This window comes from Scyliorhinus torazame, chromosome 5, assembly GCF_047496885.1.
Source record: "Scyliorhinus torazame isolate Kashiwa2021f chromosome 5, sScyTor2.1, whole genome shotgun sequence".
Lineage (NCBI taxonomy): Eukaryota > Metazoa > Chordata > Chondrichthyes > Carcharhiniformes > Scyliorhinidae > Scyliorhinus > Scyliorhinus torazame.
This window is the reverse complement of record NC_092711.1, coordinates 132,968,755-132,996,662: the sequence shown is the minus strand read 5'-3', so window position 1 is coordinate 132,996,662 and position 27,908 is coordinate 132,968,755. Positions and strand designations below refer to the sequence as shown.

The following is a 27,908-nucleotide window of genomic DNA, read 5'->3' as shown; positions in this document are numbered from 1 at the left end:
TAGAGGGAGGTGGTGGGAGTGGGAGGGGGGGGCGTGAGGGAGCAACTGCAGAGATCCCCGGTCGCAGGGATTGACTTCAGCAGGAAGCAAGGAGCAGCCTCTCCGCAGCCCTGCCTAATGGACACGACTGACTGGCTGTCGACGGATGCAGAGCCAGGAATTAGCAGATCGGGGAGAACCAGGCCGGGCCTCAGCCAGAGCCGGTGGCCGGTGGGCCGAGGGAGTGCCGGATCGCAACCCCATGGAATGCAAAGAAGAAAGGTCACCAGAGTAAGGAGCTCTCCGTCAGTCTGTATCTCTATCTCCCAACCTTTTCTCCGTGCATCACTCTCTCTCTCTCTGACTCCCTCTCTCTGGCTCTTTCTCCCCCTCTGACTCGAGCTCTTTCTCTCTCTCTGCCTTTGTCTCTTTCTGTCTCTCTTTCCCTGGTTCTGTCTGTCTCTCCCTCGCTCCATCTTTTTCTGCCTGAATCTCTCACTGCCTGACCCTTTTCTCTCTCTCTCTGGCTCCATCTCTTTCTGATTCTCTCTGTAGCTCCAGCTGTCTCTTTCTCGCTCTGGTTTCTGTCTGTCTTTCACTGGCTCTGTCTCTCCTCTCTTGCTCTGTCTCTTTCTGTCCCTCTCTCTCTCTCTATGGCTCTGTCTCTTTCTGTCCCTCTCTCTCTCTCTCTCTATGGCTCTGTCTCTTTCTGTCCCTCTCTCTCTCTCTATGGCTCTGTCTCTTTCTGTCCCTCTCTCTCTCTCTCTCTATGGCTCTGTCTTTTTCTGTCCCTCTCTCTCTCTCTCTCTCTGCTTCTGTCTCTTTCTCTCTCTCTATGGCTCCATCCTTTTTTGTCTCTCTCTCGCTCTGACTCGGTCTCTTCCTCCTGCTCCATCACTTTCTCTCTCTCTGGCATCACCTTTCCGTCTCTCTCTCTGGCTCCATCTCTTTCTGTCTCTCTCTCTATAGCTCTGTCGCTTTCTGTCTCTCTCTTTCTGTCTGGCTCCACCTGGGGCTGTTTAGCACAGGGCTAAATCGCTGGCTTTTAAAGCAGACCAAGGCAGGCCAGCAGCACGGTTCAATTCCCGTACCAGCCTCCCCGAACAGGCGCCGGAATGTGGCGACTAGGGGCTTTTCACAGTAACTTCATTTGAAGCCTACTTGTGACAATAAGCGATTTTCATTTTCATTTCATCTCTTTCTCTTCTCTTGCTACATCTCATTCTGTCTCTCTCTTTGGCTCCATCTCTTTCTCTCTTTCTCTCGCTCTGTCTCATTCTGTCTCCTCCTCTGGTTCTATCTCTTTATGAACAAAAAACAAAGAACAGAGAAAAGTACAGCACAGGAACAGGCCCTTCGGCCCTCCAAGCCCGTGCCGACCATGCTGCCCAACTAAACTACAATCTTCTACACTTCCTGGGTCCGTATCCCTCTATTCCCACCCTATTCATGTATTTGTCAAGATGCCTCTTAGATGTCACTATCGTCCCTGCTTCCACCACCTCCTCCGGTAGCGAGTTCCAGGCACCCACTACCCTCTGTGTAAAAAACTTGCCTCGTACATCTACTCTAAACCTTGCCCTCGCACCTTAAACCTATGCCCCCTAGTAATTGACCCCTCTACCCCGGGGAAAAGCCTCTGACTATCCACTGTCTATGCCCCTCATAATTTTGTAGACCTCTATCAGGTCCCCCCCTCAACCTCCTTCGTTCCAGTGAGAACAAACCGAGTTTATTCAACCGCTCCTCATAGCTAATGCCCTCCATACCAGGCAACATCCTGGTAAATCTCTTCTGCACCCTCTCTAAAGCCTCCACATCCTTCTGGTAGTGTGGCGACCAGAATTGAACACTATATTCCAAGTGTGGCCTAACTACGGTTCTATACAGCTGCAAAAGGTAAACTTGCAGGTTGAGTCCGTAATTAAGAAAGCAAATGCAATGTTGTCATTTATCTCAAGAGGCTTGGAATATAAAAGCAGGGATGTACTTCTGAAGCTTTATAAAGCACTAGTTAGGCCCCATTTAGAATACAGTGAGCAATTTTGGGCCCCATACCTCAGGAAGGATATACTGGCACTGGAGCGGGTCCAGCGGAGATTCACACGATGATCCCAGGAATGGTAGGCCTAACATACGATGAACGTCTGAGGATCCTGGGATTATATTCATTGGAGTTTAGGAGGTTGAGGGGAGATCTAATAGAAACTTACAAGATAATGAATGGCTTAGATAGGGTGGATGTAGGGAAGTTGTTTCCATTAGCAGGGGAGACTAGGACCTGGGGGCACAGCCTTAGCATAAAAGGGAGTCACTTTAGAACAGAGATGAGGAGAAATTTCTTCAGCCAGAGAGTGGTGGGTCTGTGGAATTCATTGCCACAGAGGGCGGTGGAGGCCGGGACGTTGAGTGTCTTTAAGACAGAAGTTGATAAATTCTTGATTTCTCGAGGAATTAAGGGCTATGGAGAGAGAGCGGGTAAATGGAGTTGAAATCAGCCATGATTGAATGGTGGAGTGGACTCGATGGGCCGAATGGCCTTACTTCCGCTCCTATGTCTTATGGTCTTAACACGACTTGCCAATTCTTATACTCAATGCCCCGGCCAATGAAGGCAAGCATGCCGTATGCCTCCTTGACTACCTTCTCCACCTGTGTTGCCTCTTTCAGTGACCTGTGGACCTGTACACCTAGATCGCTCTGACTTTCAATACTCTTGAGGGTTCTACCATTCACTGTATATTCCCTATCTGCATTAGACCTTCCAAAATGCATTACCTCACATTTGTCCGGATTAAACTCCATCTGCCATCTCTCCGCCCAAGTCTCCAAATGATCTAAATCCTGCTGTATCCTCAGACAGTCCTCATTGCTATCCGCAATTCCACCAACCTTTGTGTCGTCTGCAAACTTACTAATCAGACCAGTTACATTTTCCTCCAAATCATTTATATATATATATATATGGTTCTAGCTGTCTTTCTCTCTTTCTCTGGCTCTGTCTTTCTCTCTTGCCGCACCTCTTTCACGGCTCTGCCTCATTCTGTCTCTCTCTCTCTCTGGCTTCAGAGAAGTAATAATAATAATCTTTATTGTCACAAGTAGGCTCACATTAACACTGCAATGAAGTTACTCTGAAAATAAATGGCCACGGGAAGAACTATACTGGGCGGCATGACCAAACACAGACCGCAGTCTCCGATCCCCAGACAAATCTGTACAAATATTATCTCGGCCCGTGATGGTTCAGCCCGCGACGGATTGAGGTCGAAGCTAAAATGTAAAAGGTCTCCTGGCCGATCGCCCCACTCTCACCCTGCCAAGAGGTTCTGTGAAATTGTGTACCAACTGGCCCCTCAATGGGCTAAATCTCCTGCTCAGTTGTGGGTGGGCGTTCTGTTCCTCAATCCCACGCGTGCCCGCCGACTGCGATGACTGTGCGGGACCAACCTCTGCTTGCCCGCTTCCCGTACGCCATGTGAGCCCTCCAGAGGAACATCAAACATCAGGCCCCTCTTTGTCTCTCTCTCTGTCCATCTCTCTCTCTGTCCATCTCTCTCTCTCTCTGTCCATCTCTCTCTCTCTGTCCATCTCTCTCTCTTTGTCCATCTCTCTTTCTCTGTTCATCTCTCTCTCTCTCTCTGTCCATCTCTCTCTCTTTGTCCATCTCTCTCTCTCTGTTCATCTCTCCCTCTCTGTCCATCTCTCTCTCTCTCTGTCCATATCTCGCTCTCTCTCTCTGTCCATCTCTCTCTCTGTCCATCTCTCGCTCTCTCTGTCCATATCTCGCTCTCTCTCTCTGTCCATCTCTCTCTCTGTCCATCTCTCTCTCTGTCCATCTCTCTCTCTGTCCATCTCTCTCTCTCTCTCTCTCCATATCTCTCTCTCTCTGTCCATCTCTCTCTCTGTCCATCTCTCTCTCTCTCTCTGTCCATCTCTCTCTCTCTCTCTGTCCATCTCTCTCTCTCTGTCCATCTCTCTCTCTGTCCATCTCTCTCTCTCTCTGTCCATCTCTCTCTCTCTGTCCATCTCTCTCTCTCTGTCCATCTCTCTCTCTCTGTCCATCTCTCTCTCTCTGTTCACCTCTCCCTCTCTGTCCATCTCTCTCTCTCTCCCTCTCTGTCCATCTCTCTCTCTCTCGCTCTCTCTCTGTCCATCTCTCTCTCTCTCTGTCCCTCTCTCTGTCCACCTCTCTCTTTGTCCATCTCTCTCTCTCTGTTCATCTCTCTCTCTCTCTCTCTCTGTCCATCTCTCTCTCTTTGTCCATCTCTCTCTCTCTGTTCACCTCTCCCTCTCTGTCCATCTCTCTCTCTCCCTCTCTGTCCATCTCTCTCTCTCTCGCTCTCTCTCTCTGTCCATCTCTCTCTCTCTCTGTCCCTCTCTCTCTCTCTCTCTGTCCACCTCTCTCTTTGTCCATCTCTCTCTCTCTGTTCATCTCTCTCTCTCTCTCTGTCCATCTCTCTCTCTTTGTCCATCTCTCTCTCTGTTCACCTCTCCCTCTCTGTCCATCTCTCTCTCTCTCCCTCTCTGTCCATCTCTCTCTCTCTCTCTCTGTCCATCTCTCTCTGTCCATCTCTGTCTCTGTCCATCTCTCTCGCTCTGTCCATCTCCGTCTCTCTCTCTCTGTCTCTCTGTCCATCTCTCTCTCTCTCTGTCCATCTCTCTCTCTCTGTCCATCTCTCTCTCTCTGTCCATCTCTCTCTCTCTGTCCATCTCTCTCTCTCTGTCCATCTCTCTCTCTCTGTCCATCTCTCTCTCTCTGTCCATCTCTCTCTCTCTGTCCATCTCTCTCTCTCTGTCCATCTCTCTCTCTCTCTGTCCATCTCCTTCTCTCTCTCTGTCCATCTCTCTCTCTCTGTCCATCTCTCTCTCTCTGTCCATCTCTCTCTGTCCATCTCTCTCCCTCTATGTCCATCTCTCTCTCGCTCTGTCCATCTCTCTCTGTCCATCTCTCTGTCCATCTCTGTCTCTCTCTCTGTCATCTCTCTCTCTCTCTCTCTCTGTCCATCTCTCTCTCTCTCTCTCTATCCATCTCTCTCTGTCCCTCTCTGTCTCTCTCTCTGTCCAAATCGCGCTCTCTGTCCAAATCTCTCTCTCTCTCCATCTCTCTCTCTCTCTCTCTCTCTCCATCTCTCTCTCTCTCTGTCCATCTCTCTCTCTCTGTCCATCTCTCTCTCTCTGTCCATCTCTCTCTCTCTGTCCATCTCTCTCTCTGTCCATCTCTCTCTCTCTCTGTCCATCTCCTTCTCTCTCTCTGTCCATCTCTCTCTCTCTGTCCATCTCTCTCTCTGTCCATCTCTCTCTCTCTGTCCATCTCTCTCTGTCCATCTCTCTCCCTCTCTGTCCATCTCTCTCTCGCTCTGTCCATCTCTCTCTGTCCATCTCTCTGTCCATCTCTGTCTCTCTCTCTGTCATCTCTCTCTCTCTCTCTCTCTCTCTGTCCATCTCTCTCTCTCTCTCTATCCATCTCTCTCTGTCCCTCTCTGTCTCTCTCTCTGTCCAAATCGCGCTCTCTGTCCAAATCTCTCTCACTCTCCATCTCTCTCTCTCTCTCTATCCATCTCTCTCTGTCCATCTCTGTCTCTCTGTCTCTCTCTCTGTCCATCTCTCTCTGTCCAAATCTCTCTCTCTGTCCATCTCTGTCTCTCTGTCCATCTCTCTCTCTCTCTCTCTGTCCATCTCTCTCTCTCTCTCTGTCCATCTCTCTCTCTCTCTCTATCCATCTCTCTCTGTCCATCTCTGTCTCTCTGTATCTCTCTCTGTCCATCTCTCTCTGTCCAAATCTCTCTCTCTGTCCATCTCTGTCTCTCTCTCTGTCCATCTCTCTCTCTCTCTCTGTCCATCTCTCTTTCTCTCTGTCCATCTCTGGCTCTCTCTCTGTCCATCTCTCTCTCTCTCTCTCTGTCCATCCCTGTCTCTCTCTCTGTCCATCTCTCTCTCTCTCTCTGTCCATCTCTGTCTCTCTCTCTGTCCATCTCTCTCTCTCTCTGTCCATCTCTCTCTCTCTCTGTCCATCTCTGTCTCTCTCTCTGTCCATCTCTGTCTCTCTCTCTGTCCATCTCTCTCTCTATCTCTGTCTCTCTCTCTGTCCATCTCTCTCTCTCTCTCTCTCTGTCCATCTCTGTCTCTCTCTCTCTGTCCATCTCTCTCTCTCTCTCTCTCTCTGTCCCCGGTTTACCTCCTGCTGCATCGCTCCATCTTCCCTTTCCCTGCCTTTGCATCTCTTCTTCCTGTCTCTCCCTCTCTCTCTCTGTTTCTCTCTCACTGTCCATCTCCCTCTGCCACTGTCCTTGCCAAAGTTCCTACGAACCCCTCTGCATCTCTCTATCCTCCCCCCCCCCCCCCCCCCCTCCCTCTCTCTCTCTAGCTCTCTTTAGTTGATGCGAGCATTTGGGTTTAGCATGTTGGGTGGATGGGTGGGTAGATTGGTGGATTGTTTGGATTATTCCGAGGCTGGGAGTTTGGACGGGGGTGTGGGGGGGGTGTTGGGGGGCGGGGGGGGGGGGGGGGGGGTTGGAGGGAGGAGGGAGGAGGGGAGGTCTGGCCCTCGCGTTTGTGGGAGGTTGCGACTGATTGAATTGCGGCGAGCCAGTATGGACTCAACGGGCTGAATAACAACCTTCTGTGCCACTGTGACTCTGCGGGCAGAACTTTACGTTCCCCCCACCAGTGGGTGGTGTGTCGGTGGGGGGGGGGGACGCTGAGGCGGGGGGTGAAGAGCATCAATTTTGTCGGAACTCCTTCCCAATGAGCCCCTGCCCGCCCCAGCCTCTCTGCAATTCTACGCTGGTATGGGTGAGGCCAAGTCCTGCCCTTGCCTCGATTGAGGACCTTTAAGTGGCCAATTTGTGACCACTTTAGGGGTCTTTCCCAGCCAGCAGTCAATTCCAGTCCCATCCACTGCAGCTCCTGACAAATCAGATTGTCCTGCAGAACTCTGTCACGTCAGGTCTGGGACATCCTGCCCGATGCCAATTAATGCTTTGTTGGAGCATAAAATGGCTGGGTTGGCAGGAAGCAAAATCCTTGCCCATGGCTCCGTGTTCTCACCCCTACAGCAGTAATATTTCCCTCATGTGGTACCCTCAATAACGACGCTTAGAGTGTAAACAGTAAAGAAGGCTTTAATAAACTAAGAACTAGACTAGTGCTAACAGCTGCACTGCCCACAAGGCGGTCCTTTATATACGGCTCCCAGATGGGCGGAGCCGGAGGCGGAGTTCCCCAGGGCTCCAAGCCCGGTCTTAAAGGGGACATCACATTACATGATGACAAGGGTACAATGTTACAGTAACCGTTCATCACGCCTCAATAACCCACAACCCCCCCCACTCCCCTCCACCCATGGCCCCCTCAACAGTGACCAGCAAAGCCCACTCGCGGCCCATCTATTCCCTCAGGGACCATGACAACCCCAGTGACTGACACCATGGCAACGGGTTCGCTAGCAGGCTGAAAGGGGGAGCAAGGGCCTACGCACACCCTCTCTGCCTCAACTCCTAAATCTCTGCCTCGCCCTCCCACACCAACTCTGACTAACCCTGCCCTCATTAGAAACTTTACCCTGACCCCCAAACCTGGCCCTTGACCCAACTCCAAATCTAGCCCCACGCTCGATGCTGAATGTCAACTGGCCGACACTTGAACCATGACCCCCACAAACTGTGCATCCAATCCTAATCCCGACAGGATTCCAGTTGAGTTCAAGATCGAGGTTACAGCTAGATTGTGGGGAGACGCTGATGTCACTGGATTATTGAAGCAGAGGCCCGGGGGCGGCGTGTGACGCAGTGGTTAGCACTGGGACTGCGGCGCTGAGGACCCGGGTTCAAATCCCAGCCCTGGGTCACTGTCCATGTGGAGTTTGCATATTCTCCCCATGTCTGTGTGGGTTTCAGCCCCACAACCCAAAGATGTGCAGGGTAGGTGGATTGGCCATACTAAATTGCCCCTTAATTGGGGAAAAAAATAATTGGGTATTCTAAATTTTGTATAAAAAGAAACAGAGCGAGCGGGGGGGGGGGGGGAGAAGTTCAAATCCCAACAATGGCAGCTGGTAAATGTAAATGCAATGAACAACATCCAGAAATGAGGGGCATAGATAAGGTAGATAGTCAACATCTTTTCCCAAAGGTAGGGGAGTCTAAAACTAGAGGGCATAGGTTTAAGGTGAGAGGGGAGAGATTCAGAAGGGCCCAGAGGGGCAATTTCTTCACTCAGAGGGTAGTGAGTGTCTGGAATGGGCTGCCAGAGGTAGTAGTAGAGGCGGGTACAATTGTGTCTTTCAAAAAGCATTTAGATAGTTACATGGGTAAGATGGGTATAGAGGGTTATGGGCCAAGTGCGGGCAACTGGGACTAGCTTAATGGTAAAAACTGGGCGGCATGGACTGGTTGGGCCGAAGGGCCTGTTTCCATGCTGTAAACTTCTATGATTCTATGAATTAGAAAGCTGGTCTCCAGAATTGATTGTTGTTCAAAACCCTTCTGGTTCACTAATCTCCCCTTTCATGAAGGAGATCTGCCATCCTTACCCTGACACTGACCTTAATCGTAAAGCCCACAACAACTGTAATCCTAATGCTAACTTTAATCCAAACGCCAATTTTAATGCAAATGCCAACACCGACTGTAATCCTAACGGCAACACCGACTGTAATCCTAACGGCAACACCGACTGTAATCTTAATGCCAACACTGACTGTAATCCTAACGCCAACACTGACTGTAGAACATAGAACATTACAGCGCAGTACAGGCCCTTCGGCCCTCGATGTTGCGCCAACCTGTGAAACCACTCGAAAGCCCATCTACACTATTCCCTTATCGTCCATATGTCTATCCAATGACCATTTGAATGCCCTTAGTGTTGGCGAGTCCACTACTGTTGCAGGCAGGGCATTCCACGCCCTTACTACTCTCTGAGTAAAGAACCTACCTCTGACATCTGTCCTATATCTATCTCCCCTCAATTTAAAGCTATGTCCCCTCGTGCTAGACATCACCATCCGAGGAAAATGGCTCTCACTGTCCACCCTATCTAATTCTCTGATAATCTTGTATGCCTCTATTAAGTCACCTCTTAACCTTCTTCTCTCTAACGAAACCAGCCTCAAGTCCCTCAGCCTTTCCTCATAAGATCTTCCCTCCATACCAGGCAACATTCTGGTAAATCTCCTCTGCACCCTTTCCAATGCTTCCACAACCTTCCTATAATGCGGCGACCAGAAATGCACGCAATACTCCAAATGCGGCCGCACCAGAGTTTTATACAGCTGCAACATGACCTCATGGCTCCGAAACTCAATCCCTCTACCAATAAAAGCTAACACACCGTACTCCTTCTTAACAACCCTCTCAACCTGGGTGGAAACTTTCAGGGATCTATGCACATGGACACCGAGATCTCTCTGCTCATCCACACTGTCAAGAATCTTACCATTAGCCCAGTACTCTGTCTTCCTGTTATTCCTTCCAAAATGAATCACCTCACTTTTCTGCATTAAACTCCATGTGCCACCTCTCAGCCCAGCGCTGCAGCTTATCTATGTCCCTCTGTAACTTGTAACATCCTTCCGCACTGCCCACAACTCCACCGACTTTAGTGTCATCTGCAAATTTACTCACCCATCCTTCTACGCCCTCCTCCAGGTCATTTATAAAAATGACAAAGAGCAGTGGCCCCAAAACAGATCCTTGTGGTACACCACTAGTAACTGGACTCCAGTCTGAACAGTTCCCATCAACCACCACCCTTTGTCTTCTTCCAGCTAGCCAATTTCTGATCCAAACTGCTAAGTCACCCTGAATCCCATGCCTCCGTATTTTCTGCAGTAGCCTACCATGGAGAACCATATCAAACGCTTTACTGAAATCCATATACACCACATCAACTGCTTTACCATCATCCACCTTTTGGTCACCTTCTCAAATAACTCAATAAGGCTTGTGAGGCACGACCTACCCTTCACAAAACCGTGTTGACTATCTCTAATCAAATTATTCTTTTCCAGATTATTATACATCCTATCTCTTATAAATCTTTCTAAGATTTTGCCCACAACAGAAGTAAGGCTCACTGGTTGATAGTTACAGGAGTTGTTTCTACTCCCCTTCTTGAACAAGGGGACAACATTTGCTATCCTCCAGTCTTCTGGCACTATTCCTGTAGACAAAGATGACTTAAAGATCAAAGCCAAAGGCTCAGCAATCTCCCCCCTAGCTTCCCAGAGAATCCTAGGATAAATCCCATCTGGCCCAGGGGACTTATCTATTTTCACACTTTCCAGAATTGCTAACACCTCCTCCTTATGAACCTCAAGCCCTTCTAGTCTAGTAGCCTGAATCTCAGTATTCTCCTCGACAACATTGTCTTTTTCCTGTGTGAATACTGACAAAAAATATTCATTTAGCACCTCTCCTATCTCCTCGGACTCCACGCACAACTTCCCACTACTGTCCTTGACTGGCCGTACTGTTACCCTGGTCATTCTTTTATTCCTGACATATCTATAGAAAGCTTTAGGGTTATCCTTGATCCTACCTGCCAAAGGCTTCTCATGCCCTCTCCTGGCTCTTCTTAGCTCTCTCTTTAGGTCCTTCCTAGCTAACTTGTAACTCTCGAGCGCCCTAACTGAACCTTCATGTCTCATCTTTACATAAGCCTCCTTCTTCCTCTTGACAAGTGTTTCGACTGCTTTAGTAAACCACGGTTCCCTTGCTCGACCACTTACTCCCTGCCTGACAGGTACATACTTACAAAGGACACGCAGTAGCTGTTCCTTGAACAAGCTCCACATTTCCATTGTGCCCAACCCCTGCAGTTTTCCTCTCCATCCGATGCATCCTAAGTCTTGCCTCATCGCATCATAATTGCCTTTCCCCCAGATATAACTCTTGCCCTGCGGTATATACCTATCCCTTTCCATCACTAAAGTAAACGTAATCGAATTGTGGTCACTATCACCAAAGAGCTCACCTACCTCCAAATCTAACACCTGTCCTGGTTCATTACCCAGTACCAAATCCAATATGGCCTCGCCTCTCGTTGGCCTATCTACATACTGTGTCAGGAAACCCTCCTGCACACATTGGACAAAAATGGACCCATCTAAAGTACTCGAACTATAGCGTTTCCAGTCAATATTTGGAAAGTTAAAGTCCCCCATCCTATCCAGAATCATCTTTGCAATCCTTTCCTCTACATCTCTGGAACTTTTCGGAGGCCTATAGAAAACCCATAACAGGGTGACCTCTCCTTTCCTGTTTCTAACCTCAGCCCATACTACCTCAGTAGACGAGTCCTCATCAAATGTCCTTTCTGCACCGTAATACTGTCCTTGACTAACAATGCCACCCCTCCACCTCTTTTACCACCTTCCCTGAGCTCACTGAAATATCTAAACCCCGGCACCTGCAACAACCATTCCTGTCCCTGCTCTATCCATGTCTCCGAAATGGCCACAATATCGAAGTCCCAGGTACCAACCCATGCCGCAAGTTCACCCACCTTATTCCGGATGCTCCTGGCATTGAAGAAGACACACTTTAAACCACCTTCCTGCCTGCCGGTACACTCCTGCTACTTTGAAACCTTACTCATGGCCTCACTACTCTCAACCTCCTGTATACTGGAGCTACAATTCTGGTTCCCAAGCCCCTGCTGAACAAGTTTAAACCCTCCCGAAGAGCATTAGCAAATTTCCCCCCCAGGATATTGGTACCCCTCTGGTCCAGGTGTAGACCATCCCGTTTGTAGAGGTCCCACCGACCCCAGAATGAACCCCAATTATGCAGGAATCTGAAACCCTCCCTCCTGCACCATCCCTGTAGCCACGTGTTCAACTCCTCTCCCTATTCCTCATCTCGCTAGCACGTAACAACCCAGAGATAACAACTCTTTGTCCTAGATCTAAGCTTCCACCCTAGCTTCCTGAATTCCTGCCTTACATCCCTATCCCTTTTCCTACCTATGTCGTTGGTACCTATGTGGACCACGACTTGGGGCTGCTCCCCTCCCCCTTAAGGATCCCAAAAACACGATCCGCGACATCACACCCTGGCACCTGGGAGGCAACACACCAACCGCGAGTCTCTCTCGTTCCCACAGAATCTCCTATCTATTCCCCTAACTATGGAGTCTCCAATGACTAATGCTCTACTCCTCTCCCCCCTTCCCTTCTGAGCAACAGGGACAGACTCTGCGTCAGAGACCTGTACCCCATGGCTTACCCTTGGTAAGTCCCCCCCCCCCTACAGTATCCAAAGCGGTATACTTGTTACTAAGGGGAACGACCACAGGGGGTCCCTGTACTGACTGCTTCCTCCCAGCCCCTCTCACCGTCACCCATCTATCTTTATTCTTCGGAGTAACTACATCCCTGAAGCTTCTATCTATGACCACCTCTGCCTCCCGAATGATCCGAAGTTCATCCAGCTCCAGCTCCCTAACGCGGTTTCTGAGGAGCTGGAGATGGGTGCACTTCCCACAGATGAAATCAGCAGGGACACTGATGGCGTCCCTCACCTCAAACATTCTGCAGGAGGAACATTGCACTGCCTTCCCTGCCATCCCCTCTAGATAAAAAAAGAAAAAGAAAGAAAGAGCTTACCTGTTATTCACTCCCCTTCTCAGCCATCACTCACTCAGCAACCACTGTGCCCCGCACGATAACACCTGAGGGAAAGGAAAAGAAAAACTACTTACCAGTCACCAACCAACCCCTTACCTGCAGGCTGTGACGTCACGTTTCAACTTCTTTCTACTTCGACCTGCCCTCGAGCCTTCCTCTTGATCTTTACAGCGGTTGTTTTTTTTTGGTTAGAGATGGGGGGAGGGAAACACTGAAGAAGTGTTTGGGGTTTAACTGTTGCTTGACAACAGCTCCTCAACAAACCACCTTCAGGTTAGTGTGACCACAACGGACGTATACAAATTTCCCCCGCAACAGCCAATCAGCAGTTCTGTTCTACTGCCCTTTGCTGGATCTTAATGTAATCTTAATGCCAATACCGACTGTAATCCTAATGCCAACACCGACTGTAATCCTAACACCAACACAGACTGTAATCCTAACGCCATCACCCACTGTATTCCTTTTTTAAAATAAATTTAGAGTACCCACTTATTTTTTTCCAATTAAGGGGCAATTTAGCGTGGCCAGTCTACCTAACCTGCACATCTTTGGGTTGTGAGGGTGAAACCCATGCAGACATGGGGAGAATGTGCAAACTCCACACGGACAGTGACGCAGGGCCGGGATTCGAACTGGGTTCTCAGCGCCGCAGTCCCAGTGCTAACCACTGCGACACATGTCGCCCCTTCCAGCTGTAATCCTAATGTCAACACCGACTGTAATCCTAACGTCAACACGGACTGTAATCCTAATGTCAACACCCACTGTAATGCTAATAGTCAACACCAATAATAATCCAACCGCCAACACCGACTGTAATCCTAACATCAACACCAACTGTAATCCTAACATCAACACCGACTGTATTCCTAACGTCAACACCGACTGTAATCCTAACACCAACACCGACTGTAATCCTAACGTCAACACGGACTGTAATCCTAATGTCAACACCCACTGTAATGCTAATAGTCAACACCAATAATAATCCAACCGCCAACACCGACTGTAATCCTAACATCAACACCAACTGTAATCCTAACATCAACACCGACTGTATTCCTAACGTCAACACCGACTGTATTCCTAACGTCAACACCGACTGTAATCCTAACATCAACACCGACTGTATTCCTAACGTCAACACCGACTGTATTCCTAACGTCAACACCGACTGGAATCCTAACACCAACACCGACTGTAATCCTAACGCCAACACCCATTGTAATCCTAACACCAACACCGACTGTAATCCTAACGTCAACACGGACTGTAATCCTAATGTCAACACCCACTGTAATGCTAATAGTCAACACCAATAATAATCCAACCGCCAACACCGACTGTAATCCTAACATCAACACCAACTGTAATCCTAACATCAACACCGACTGTATTCCTAACGTCAACACCGACTGTAATCCTAACACCAACACCGACTGTAATCCTAACGTCAACACCGACTGTAATCCTAATGTCAACACCCACTGTAATGCTAATAGTCAACACCAATAATAATCCAACCGCCAACACCGACTGTAATCCTAACATCAACACCAACTGTAATCCTAACATCAACACCGACTGTATTCCTAACGTCAACACCGACTGTAATCCTAACATCAACACCGACTGTATTCCTAACATCAACACCGACTGTATTCCTAACGTCAACACCGACTGTATTCCTAACGTCAACACCGACTGTAATCCTAACACCAACACCGACTGTAATCCTAACGTCAACACGGACTGTAATCCTAATGTCAACACCCACTGTAATGCTAATAGTCAACACCAATAATAATTCAACCGCCAACACCGACTGTAATCCTAACATCAACACCAACTGTAATCCTAACATCAACACCGACTGTATTCCTAACGTCAACACCAACTGTAATCCTAACATCAACACCGACTGTATTCCTAACGTCAACACCGACTGTATTCCGAACGTCAACACCGACTGTAATCCTAACACCAACACCGACTGTAATCCTAACGCCAACACCCATTGTAATCCTAACACCAACACTGACTGTAATCCTAACGCCAACACCCATTGTAATCCTAACACCAACACCGACTGTAATCCTAACGCCAACACCAACTGTAATCCTAACGCCAACACCCATTGTAATCCTAACGCCAACACCGACCGTAATCCTGACATCAACACCCATTGTAATCCTAATGTCAACACCGACTGTAATCCTAACGTCAACACGGACTGTAATCCTAATGTCAACACCCACTGTAATGCTAATAGTCAACACCAATAATAATCCAACCGCCAACACCGACTGTAATCCTAACATCAACACCAACTGTAATCCTAACATCAACACCGACTGTATTCCTAACGTCAACACCGACTGTAATCCTAACACCAACACCGACTGTAATCCTAACGTCAACACCGACTGTAATCCTAATGTCAACACCCACTGTAATGCTAATAGTCAACACCAATAATAATCCAACCGCCAACACCGACTGTAATCCTAACATCAACACCAACTGTAATCCTAACATCAACACCGACTGTATTCCTAACGTCAACACCGACTGTAATCCTAACATCAACACCGACTGTATTCCTAACGTCAACACCGACTGTATTCCTAACGTCAACACCGACTGTAATCCTAACACCAACACTGACTGTAATCCTAACGCCAACACCCATTGTAATCCTAACACCAACACCGACTGTAATCCTAACGCCAACACCCATTGTAATCCTAACACCAACACCGACTGTAATCCTAACGCCAACACCAACTGTAATCCTAACGCCAACACCCATTGTAATCCTAACGCCAACACCGACCGTAATCCTGACATCAACACCCATTGTAATCCTAACGCCAACACCGACCGTAATCCTGACATCAACACCCATTGTAATCCTAACGCCAACACCGACCGTAATCCTGACATCAACACCCATTGTAATCCTAACGCCAACACCGACCGTAATCCTGACATCAACACCCATTGTAATCCTAACGCCAACACCGACCGTAATCCTGACATCAACACCCACTATAATGCTAATAGTCAACACCGATAATAATCCAACCGCCAACACCAGCTGTAATCCTAACGTCAACACCGACTGTATTCATAACGCCATCACTGACCGTAATCCTAACATCAACACCGATTGTAATCCTAATGTCAATACCGACTGTAATCCTAAAGCCAACACCGGCGGTATTCCTAACATCAACACCGACTGTAGTCCAACCGCCAATATTGACTGTATTCCAAACACCAACACCGACTGTAATCCTAACCCTAACACAGACCGTGATCCTAATGTCGATATCGACTGTAATCCTAACATCAACATCGATCGTAATCCTTTTTAAAAATAAATTTAGGGTATCCAGTTATATTTTTTTCCAATTAAGGGGCAATTTAGCGTGGCTAATCCTCCTAACCAGCACATCTTTGGGTTCTGGGGGCGAAACCCACGCACACACAGGGAAAATGTGCAAACTCCACACGGACAGTGACCCAGAACCGGGATCGAATTTGGGTCCTAGGTGCCGTGAGGCAGCAGTGCTAACCACTGCGCCGCCGTGCTGTCCCCAATTGTAATCCTAACGTCAGCACAGACTGTAATCCTAAATCAACGTCGATTGTAATCCTAACACCAACACCGACCACAATACTAATGTCAAAATCAATTGTAATCCTAACACCAACACCGATCGTAATCCTAACGTCAACTCCGACTGTAATCCTAACACCAACACCGACCGTAATCCTAACACCAACACCGACCGTAATCCTAACACCAACACCGACCGTATTCCTAACACCAACACCGATCGTAATCCTAACGTCAACTCCGACTGTAATCCTAACACCAACACCGATCGTAATCCTAACGTCAACTCCGACTGTAATCCTAACACCAACACCGATCGTAATCCTAACGTCAACTCCGACTGTAATCCTAACACCAACACCGATCGTAATCCTAACACCAACACCGATCGTAATCCTAACACCAACACCGACCGTAATCCTAACACCAACACCGATCGTAATCCTAACACCAACACCGACCGTAATCCTAACACCAACACCGATCGTAATCCTAACACCAACACCGACTGTAATCCTAACACCAACACCGACCACAATACTAATGTCAAAATCAATTGTAATCCTAACACCAACACCGATCGTAATCCTAACACCAACACCGACTGTAATCCTAACACCAACACCGATCGTAATCCTAACACCAACACCGACTGTAATCCTAACACCAACACCGATCGTATTCCTAACACCAACACCGATCGTAATCCTAACACCAACACCGATAGTAATCCTAACACCAACACCGACTGTAATCCTAACACCAACACCGATCGTAATCCTAACGCCAACACCGACCGTAATCCTAACACCAGCACCGACCGTAATCCTAACACCAACACCGATCGTAATCCTAACACCAACACCGATCGTAATCCTAACACCAACACCGATCGTAATCCTAACACCAACACCGATCGTAATCCTAACACCAACACCGACCGTAATCCTAACACCAACACCGACCGTAATCCTAACACCAACACCGATCGTAATCCTAACACCAACACCGACCGTAATCCTAACACCAACACCGATCGTAATCCTAACACCAACACCGATCGTATTCCTTTTTTTTAATTAAATATTTTATTGAAAATTTTTGGTCAACCAACACAGTACATTGTGCATCTTTTACACAATATTATAACAACACAAATAACAATGACCTATTTTATAAACAAAAAATGAATAAATAATAACAAAAATGAAAACTAGCCCTAATTGGCAACTGCCTTGTCACAAGTAACACTCTCCAAAAATATAATTTAACAGTCCAATATATAATTATCTGTAGCAACGACCTATACATACTATACAGTATATATTAACAACCCTGAGAGTCCTTCTGGTTCCTCCTCCCCCCCCTCCCCCCCCCCCCCCCCCCGGATCCTGGGCTGCTGCTGCTGCCTTCTTTTTCCCATTCCGTCTATCTTTCTGCGAGGTATTCGACGAACGGTTGCCACCGCCTGGTGAACCCTTGAGCCGACCCCCTTAGGACGAACTTAATCCGCTCTAGCTTTATAAACCCCGCCATGTCATTTATCCAGGTCTCCACTCCCGGGGGCTTGGCTTCTTTCCACATTAGCAATATCCTGCGCCGGGCTACTAGGGACGCAAAGGCCAAAACATCGGCCTCTCTCGCCTCCTGCACTCCCGGCTCTTGTGCAACCCCAAATATAGCCAACCCCCAGCTTGGTTCGACCCGGACTCCTACGACTTTTGAAAGCACCTTTGTCACCCTCATCCAAAACCCCTGTAGTGCCGGGCATGACCAAAACATATGGGTATGATTCGCTGGGCTTCTCGAGCACCTCGCACACCTATCCTCCACCCCAAAAAATTTACTGAGCCGTGCTCCAGTCATATGTGCCCTGTGTAATACCTTAAACTGAATCAGGCTTAGCCTGGCACACGAGGACGACGAGTTTACCCTGCTTAGGGCATCTGCCCACAGCCCCTCCTCGATCTCCTCCCCCAGCTCTTCTTCCCATTTCCCTTTTAGTTCATCGACCATAGTCTCCCCTTCGTCCCTCATTTCCCTATATATATCTGACACCTTACCATCCCCCACCCATGTCTTTGAGATCACTCTGTCCTGCACCTCTTGTGTCAGGAGCTGCGGGAATTCCCTCACCTGTTGCATCGCAAAAGCCCTCAGTTGCATATACCTGAATGCATTCCCTTGGGGCAACCCATATTTCTCGGTCAGCGCTCCCAGACTCGCGAACTTCCCATCCACAAACAGATCTTTCAGTTGCGTTGTTCCTGCTCTTTGCCACATTCCATATCCACCATCCATTCCCCCCGGGGCAAACCTATGGTTGTTTCTTATCGGGGACCCCCCCAAGGCTCCAGTCTTTCCCCTATGCCGTCTCCACTGTCCCCAAATCTTCAGTGTAGCCACCACCACCGGGCTTGTGGTGTAGTTCCTCGGTGAGAACGGCAATGGGGCTGTCACCATAGCCTGTAGGCTAGTCCCCCTACAGGACGCCCTCTCTAATCTCTTCCACGCCGCTCCCTCCTCCTCTCCCATCCACTTACTCACCATTGAAATATTAGCGGCCCAATAATACTCACTTAGGCTCGGTAGTGCCAGCCCCCCCCTATCCCTGCTACGCTGTAAGAATCCCTTCCTCACTCTCGGGGTCTTCCCGGCCCACACAAAACCCATGATGCTCTTTTCAATCCTTTTAAAAAAAGCCTTCGTAATCACCACCGGGAGGCACTGAAACACAAAGAGGAATCTCGGGAGGACCACCATCTTAACCGCCTGCACCCTCCCTGCCATTGACAGGGATACCATATCCCATCTCTTGAAATCCTCCTCCATCTGTTCCACCAACCGCGTTAAATTTAACCTATGCAATGTGCCCCAATTCCTAGCTATCTGGATCCCCAGGTAACGAAAGTCCCTTGTTACCTTCCTCAACGGTAGGTCCTCTATTTCTCTACTCTGCTCCCCTGGATGCACCACAAACAACTCACTTTTCCCCATGTTCAATTTATACCCTGAAAAATCCCCAAACTCCCCAAGTATCCGCATTATTTCTGGCATCCCCTCCGCCGGGTCCGCCACGTATAGTAGCAAATCGTCTGCATACAAAGATACCCGGTGCTCTTCTCCTCCCCTAAGTACTCCCCTCCACTTCTTGGAACCCCTCAACGCTATCGCCAGGGGCTCAATCGCCAGTGCAAACAATAATGGGGACAGAGGGCATCCCTGCCTTGTCACTATGGAACCGAAAATATGCAGATCCCCGTCCATTCGTGACCACGTTCGCCACTGGGGCCCTATACAACAGCTGTACCCATCTAACATACCCCTCTCCAAAACCAAATCTCCTCAACACCTCCCACAAATAATCCCACTCCACTCTATCAAATGCTTTCTCGGCATCCATCGCCACTACTATCTCCGTTTCTCCCTCTGGTGGGGCCATCATCATTACCCCTAACAACCTCCGTATATTCGTGTTCAGCTGTCTCCCCTTCACAAACCCAGTTTGGTCCTCGTGGACCACCCCCGGGACACATTCCTCTATTCTCATTGCCATTACCTTGGCCAGGACCTTGGCATCTACATTTAGGAGGGAAATAGGTCTATAGGACCCGCATTGTAGCGGGTCCTTTTCCTTCTTTAAGAGAAGCGATATCGTTGCTTCAGACATAGTCGGGGGCAGTTGTCCCCTTTCCTTTGCCTCATTAAAGGTCCTCGTCAGTACCGGGGCGAGCAAGTCCACATATTTTCTATAGAATTCGACTGGGAATCCATCCGGTCCCGGGGCCTTTCCCGCCTGCATGCTCCTAATTCCTTTCACCACTTCTTCTACCTCGATCTGTGCTCCCAGTCCCACCCTTTCCTGCTCTTCCACCTTGGGAAATTCCAGCCGATCCAAGAAGCCCATCATTCTCTCCCTCCCATCCGGGGGTTGAGCTTCATATAATTTTTTATAAAATGTCTTGAACACTCCATTCACTCTCTCCGCTCCCCGCTCCATCTCTCCTTCCTCATCCCTCACTCCCCCTATTTCCCTCGCTGCTCCCCTTTTCCTCAATTGGTGTGCCAGCAACCTGCTCGCCTTCTCCCCATATTTGTACTGTACACCCTGTGCCTTCCTCCATTGTGCCTCTGCAGTGCCTGTAGTCAGCAAGTCAAATTCTACATGTAGCTTTTGCCTTTCCCTGTACAGTCCCTCCTCCGGTGCTTCCGCATATTGTCTGTCCACCCTCAAAAGTTCTTGCAGCAACCGCTCCCGTTCCTTACTCTCCTGCTTCCCTTTATGTGCCCTTATTGATATCAGCTCCCCTCTAACCACCGCCTTCAACGCCTCCCAGACCACTCCCACCTGGACCTCCCCATTATCATTGAGTTCCAAGTACTTTTCAATGCACCCCCTCACCCTTAGACACACCCCCTCATCTGCCATTAGTCCCATGTCCATTCTCCAGGGTGGGCGCCCTCCTGTTTCCTCCCCTATCTCCAAGTCCACCCAGTGTGGAGCGTGATCCGAAATGGCTATAGCCATATACTCCGTTCCCCTCACCTTCGGGATCAATGCCCTACCCAGCACAAAAAAGTCTATTCGCGAGTAGACTTTATGGACATAGGAGAAAAACGAGAACTCCTTACTCCTAGGTCTGCTAAATCTCCACGGGTCTACACCTCCCATCTGCTCCATAAAATCTTTAAGTACCTTGGCTGCTGCCGGCCTCCTTCCAGTCCTGGACTTCGACCTATCCAGCCCTGGTTCCAACACCGTATTAAAATCTCCCCCCATTATCAGCTTTCCCATCTCGAGGTCCGGAATGCGTCCTAGCATCCGCCTCATAAAATTGGCATCATCCCAGTTCGGGGCATATACGTTTACCAAAACCACCGTCTCCCCCTGTAGTTTGCCACTCACCATCACGTATCTGCCCCCGTTATCCGCCACTATAGTCTTTGCCTCGAACATTACCCGCTTCCCTACTAATATAGCCACCCCCCTGTTTTTCGCATCTAGCCCCGAATGGAACACCTGCCCCACCCATCCTTTGCGTAGCCTAACCTGGTCTATCAGTTTCAGGTGTGTTTCCTGTAACATAACCACATCTGCCTTAAGTTTCTTAAGGTGTGCGAGTACCCGTGCCCTCTTTATCGGCCCGTTCAGCCCTCTCACGTTCCACGTGATCAGCCGAGTTGGGGGGCTTCCTACCCCCCCCCCTTGTCGATTAGCCATCACCTTTTTCCAGCTCCTCACCCGGTTCCCACGCAGCTGTATCTCCCCCAGGCGGTGCCCCCCCGCCCATACCAGCTCCCCCCTCTCCCCAGCAGCAGCAACCCAGTAATTCCCCCCTCCCACCCCCCCCGCTAGATCCCCCGCTAGCGTAATTACTCCCCCCATGTTGCTCCCAGAAGTCAGCAAACTCTGGCTGACCTCGGCTTCCCCCCATGACCTCGGCTCGCACCGTGCGACGCCCCCTCCTTCCTGCTTCTCTATTCCCGCCATGATTATCATAGCGCGGGAACCAAGCCCGCGCTTCTCCCTTGGCCCCGCCCCCAATGGCCAACGCCCCATCTCCTCCACCTCCCCTCCTCCCCCCATCACCACCTGTGGGAGAGAGAAAAGTTACCACATCGCAGGATTAGTACATAAAACCCCTCTTTGCCCCCCACATTCGCCCCACCACTTTGTTCGAACGTTCTTTTTAATAACCCGCTCATTCCAGTTTTTCTTCCACAATAAAAGTCCACGCTTCATCCGCCGTCTCAAAGTAGTGGTGCCTCCCTCGATATGTGACCCACAGTCTTGCCGGTTGCAGCATTCCAAATTTTATCTTCTTTTTATGAAGCACCGCCTTGGCCCGATTAAAGCTCGCCCTCCTTCTCGCCACCTCCGCACTCCAGTCTTGATAAACGCGGATCACCGCGTTCTCCCATTTACTGCTCCGAGTTTTCTTCGCCCATCTAAGGACCATTTCTCTATCCTTAAAACGGAGGAATCTCACCACTATGGCTCTGGGAATTTCTCCTGCTCTCGGTCCTCGCGCCATCACTCGGTATGCTCCCTCCACCTCCAACGGACCCGCCGGGGCCTCCGCTCCCATTAACGAGTGCAGCATCGTGCTCACATATGCCCCGACGTCCGCTCCCTCCACACCTTCAGGAAGACCAAGAATCCTCAGGTTGTTCCTCCTTGCGTTGTTTTCCAGTGCCTCCAACCTTTCCACACATCGTTTCTGATGTGCCTCCTGCGTCTCCGTCTTCACCACCAGGCCCTGTATATCGTCCTCATTCTCGGCTGCCTTTGCCTTCACGACCCGAAGCTCCCGCTCCTGGGTCTTTTGTTCCTCCTTTAGCCCTTCGATCGCCTGTAGTATCGGGGCCAACAGCTCTTTCTTCATTTCCTTTTTGATCTCTTCCACACAGCATTTCAAGAACTCTTGTTGTTCAGGGCCCCATGTTAAACTGCCACCTTCCGACGCCATCTTGGTTTTTGCTTGCCTTCCTTGCCGCTGTTCTAAAGGATCCACTGCAATCTGGCCACTCTCTCCTCCTTTTTCCATCCGTATCCAGGGGGGATTCCCTTCTGGTTTACCGCACAGTGTTTTTAGCCGTCAAAATTGCCGTTGGGGCTCCTATCAAGAGCCCAAATGTCCGTTTCACAGGGAGCTGCCGAAATGTGCGACTCAGCTGGTCATCGCCGCACCCGGAAGTCACCGATCGTAATCCTAACACCAACACCGATCGTAATCCTAACACCAACACCGATCGTAATCCTAACACCAACACCGATCGTAATCCTAACACCAACACCGATCGTAATCCTAACACCAACACCGATCGTATTCCTAACACCAACACCGATCGTAATCCTAACACCAACACCGATCGTAATCCTAACACCAACACCGATCGTAATCCTAACACCAACACCGATCGTAATCCTAACACCAACACCGACTGTAATCCTAACACCAACACCGACCACAATACTAATGTCAAAATCAATTGTAATCCTAACACCAACACCGATCGTATTCCTAGCACCAACACCGACTGTAATCCTAACACCAACACCGATCGTAATCCTAACACCAACACCGACTGTAATCCTAACACCAACACCGATCGTAATCCTAACACCAACACCGATCGTAATCCTAACACCAACACCGATCGTAATCCTAACACCAACACCGACTGTAATCCTAACACCAACACCGATCGTAATCCTAACACCAACACCGACTGTAATCCTAACACCAACACCGACTGTAATCCTAACACCAACACCGACCGTAATCCTAATACCAACACCGACTGTAATCCTAACACCAACACCGATCGTAATCCTAACACCAACACCGACTGTAATCCTAACTCCAACACCGACTGTAATCCTAACGCCAACACAGACCACAATACTAATGTCAAAATCAATTGGATTCCTAACACCAACACCGATCGTAATCCTAACGTCAACTCCGACTGTAATCCTAACACCAACACCGACTGTAATCCTAACACCAACACCGATCGTAATCCTAACACCAACACCGACCGCTATCCTAACGTCAACACCGACCACAATACTAATGTCAAAATCAACTGTAATCCAAACATCAACAACGACCGTAATCCTAACGTCAACTCCGACCGTAATCCTAACGTCAGCACAGACTGTAATCCTAACGTCAAAATCGATCATAATCCTAACACCAACACCAACCGTAATCCTAACACCAACACCGACTGTAATCCTAACACCAACACCGACTGTAATCCTAACACCAACACCGATCGTATTCCTAACACCAACACCGACTGTAATCCTAACACCAACACCGATCGTATTCCTAACACCAACACCGACTGTAATCCTAACACCAACACCGATCGTAATCCTAACACCAACACCGACTGTAATCCTAACACCAGCACCGACTGTAATCCTAACACCAACACCGACTAATCCTAACACCAACACCGACTAATCCTAACACCAACACCCATTGTAATCCTAACACCAACACCGACTGTAATCCTAACACCAGCACCGACTGTAATCCTAACGCCAACACCGACTGTAATCCTAACACCAGCACCGACTGTAATCCTAACACCAACACCGACTAATCCTAACACCAACACCGACTGTAATCCTAACGCCAACACCGACTGTAATCCTAACACCAGCACCGACTGTAATCCTAACACCAACACCGACTGTAATCCTAACACCAACACCGACTGTAATCCTAACACCAACACCGACTGTAATCCTAACACCAGCACCGACTGTAATCCTAACACCAACACCGACTAATCCTAACACCAACACCGACTAATCCTAACGCCAACACCGACTGTAATCCTAACACCAACACCGACTAATCCTAACGCCAACACCGACTGTAATCCTAACACCAACACCGACTGTAATCCTAACACCAGCACCGACTGTAATCCTAACACCAGCACCGACTGTAATCCTAACAACAACCCCAACTGTATTCCTAACGTCAACACCGACCGTAATCCTAACTTTAACCCTTTTTAAAAATAAATTTAAAGTACCCAATCCATTTTTCCAATTACGGGGCAATTTAGCGTGGCCAATCCCCCTACCCTGCACATCTTTGGGTTGTGGGGGCGAGACCCGCGCAGACACGGGGAGAATGTGCAAACCCCACACGGACTGTGACCCAGAGCCGGGATCGAACCCGGGTCTCGGCGCCGTGAGGCAGCAGTGCTAACCACTGCGCCACCGTGCTGCCCTCTCCAACAATAATCCTGATGTCAGCGCTATCTCATTCTTAAGCAAAACTGCAATGCTGACTCCAAATTCAATCCTGATTCCAACGTCAATCCAAAACACAACGTAATCCTATATAAGAGGAGGTGGGGGCACGGTACTGCTGTCACTAAAGTAGCAACCCTCAGACACAGGGACCCGGGTTCGAATCTCAACATGGTCTTTGAAATTTGAATTCAATCAAAAAGAAATGTGGAACTAAAAGTACAATGATGACCACGATGATTGTCGATTACGCTTCACTTATGCCCTTTGGGAAAGGAAATCTGCCGTCCTTACCTGGCCTGGCCTACATATGCCTCCAGATCCACAGCAATGTGGCTGACTTTCAAATGCCCCCTCCAAAATTGCCACTCAAGCTCAAGGGGCAATTCGAGAAGGGCAACAAATGCTGAGGTCTTGCCGGCGACCACAACATCCCAGTATTGAATAAAATAAGATAAAAATAATCCTAACTTCAGCATTAATATCGACCCAAATGCCAGCCCTGAGGCCAACCCCATCTGTCAGTTCGGACCTAATCCGAATGATAGATTTAATCGAAGTCCTAAACGTAAGGCCAAGTATTACTCCCTGTGTGCAAAGCCCGAGACTTGGCGCTTCCAATGCCAGGGCAGTCATTGCGAGATGTTTAACCGAGGGCACCGTCCTCTCTCTCTGGAGAGGATGTAAAAGATCCCATTTCGGGAGGAGGGGTGAGATATGGGGAGCTCTCTGTGGGCGGCACAATGGATAGCACCGCTGCCTCACAGCGCCAGGGATCAGAGTTCAATTCCAGGCCTTGGGTGACTGTCTGTGGGGATTTACACTTTCTCCCCGTGTCTGCGTGGGTTTCCTCCGGGTGCTCCGGTTTCCCCCCACAGTCCAAAGATGCGCAGGTTATGTGGGGTAGGGCGGAGGAATGGGCCTCAGTAGGGCGCTGTCGGATGGTTGGTGTAGACTGAATGGCATCCTTCGACACTGTAGAGATTCCATTAATTCAATGGGTGTCCCCGGGTTCAATATTGTTTCTCCTGGCAAAATCGGATGGTCTGGTCATTTATCACACCGCAGGGCGCAAATATCAGACGTCCCTTTTTCCACATTTAAAGGGTGATTCGCACTTTTAGAAGCACATCTCGGGCTGCAAAGGGCTTTGGGTGGTTGGGTTGCAGTCACAGCTGTGCGGAAGGAGGTTGCCGAGCCCAGGGAGTCCATGCTGGAGGTGGCGAAAGGTGCCAAACGGACAAAGCAACTTTCTTTCTCCACTTCGCACCATTGACACCACCGCAAACACGCCGCGACTTGTCCACCTCGCAGATTGTCACCATGCCCCGGCCAATTCCTACGGTGGCAGGGATGATTTTTTTTTTGTTTTTAATTGTTGCCTCCTTTTTGTGCAGGTCACCGGGACAGGAGTCGGGAGATTGCCGTGATGAGTCGCCATGTCGGGAGCCAACGGGATCGCCAGATTCGCCCGGGATGACGCCCCAGAAGCCGGGAGGAGGGGGGGCGGGGGGCGGCGAGCGCTGGACGCCAGGCGGCAGTGGCGGGCGCCTGCTAGCCTGCCTGGTGTGCGGGCGAACCTTCAAGTCGCGGCTCTGGCTGGAGAAGCACCGGGCAGCCCACGGGCGCGTCTACCAGTGCGCCGACTGCGGCAAGCAATTCGGCCAGCGCCACGGGCTCAAGGCCCACCAGCTCGTGCACAGCGGCCAGCGGCCGCACGCCTGTCCCGTCTGCGGCCTGGCCTTCAGCCGCCCGTCCGAGCTGACACGGCACCGCTGCCGCTGCCACAGCCTGGCCGGACTGCCGTACAAGTGCGGCGAGTGTGGCCGGGGCTTCATTTACCCGTCCGAGCTGGAGATCCACCGCCGGGTGCACTCGGGCGAGCGGCCCTTCACCTGCGGCGAGTGTGGCAAGGCATTTGCCAGCTCGTCGCACCTGCTGACCCACCGGCGGGTCCACACCGAGGAGCGAGCCTTCGGCTGCAGCCAGTGCGGCAAGCGCTTCAAGAGCGCCGGCGAGCTGAAGGTGCACGGGCGGGTCCACACCGGCGAACGTCCTTTCTCCTGCCCGCTGTGCGGCAAGGCCTTTGGGCAGTCCTCCAAGCTGCTCCGGCACCAGCGGGTACACACGGGCGAGCGGCCTTATGTCTGCTCGGCCTGCGGCAAGGGCTTCGGCGAGTCGGCCCACCTGCTGGCGCACCGGCTCCTCCACACCGGCGAGCGGCCCTTCGTCTGCCCGCTCTGCGGGAAGGGCTTCACCGTCTCCTCCAGCCTCCTCACCCACCAGCGCGTGCACTCGGGCGAGCGGCCCTTCGCCTGCCCCGACTGCGGCAAGCGATTCAGCGGCGCCGACTGCCTCCTCACCCACCGGCGGGTCCACACCGGCGAGCGACCCTTCGCCTGCCGCCTGTGCGGGAAGCGCTTCACCGTCTCCTCCAACCTGCGGCGCCACCAGCGCGTCCACAGCGGCGAGCGGCCGTTCCCGTGCGCCGTCTGCGGGAAGCGTTTCAGCCAGTCCTCCCACCTGCTCAAGCACCAGCGGGTTCACGCCTGAGCGCTTGGGGGCCGCAGGGGGGGAGGGGGATGCGCCAGCTGCACCCATCCCCCCCACCCCCCCCACCACCTCGCTCCACCTGCTGTTCTCTCTCTCTCTCTGTCTCACTCTCTCGTTCATCTACTGCCCATAAAAAACAAAACACATCCTGGCCGGGTCGGGGATTGTTAGGGCAGAGGAATGGAGGGAAATTGGAGGGGACTGGGAGGAAATGGAGGGGACCGGGAGGATATGGAGGGGACCGGGAGGATATGGAGAGGACCGGGAGGATATGGAGGGGACCGGGAGGAAATGGAGGGGACTGGGAGGCAATGGAGAGGACTGGGAGGAAA

The 27,908-nt window shown here is 50.2% G+C and overlaps 1 protein-coding gene across 1 annotated transcript; it reads left to right on the top strand.

The window, feature by feature from the left end:
* The first annotated feature begins 26 nt into the window (after positions 1 to 26).
* On the top strand, positions 27 to 27,869 carry LOC140419815 (uncharacterized). Its single transcript, XM_072503829.1, has 2 exons — positions 27 to 270; positions 26,421 to 27,869. Exons 1-2 carry the CDS (start codon positions 146 to 148, stop codon positions 27,574 to 27,576), a joined length of 1,281 nt encoding a protein of 426 aa, XP_072359930.1. The 5' UTR covers positions 27 to 145; the 3' UTR covers positions 27,577 to 27,869.
* Positions 27,870 to 27,908: the final 39 nt, after the last annotated feature.

Excerpts from the sequence above, each read along its gene's own strand:
- LOC140419815 (XM_072503829.1), top strand. The coding sequence starts at position 146 with ATGCAGAGCCAGGAATTAGCAGATCGGGGAGAACCAGGCCGGGCCTCA. Across the intron at positions 271-26,420 it reads AAAGAAGAAAGGTCACCAGA|GTCACCGGGACAGGAGTCGG; the intron begins GTAAGGAGCTCT and ends CTTTTTGTGCAG.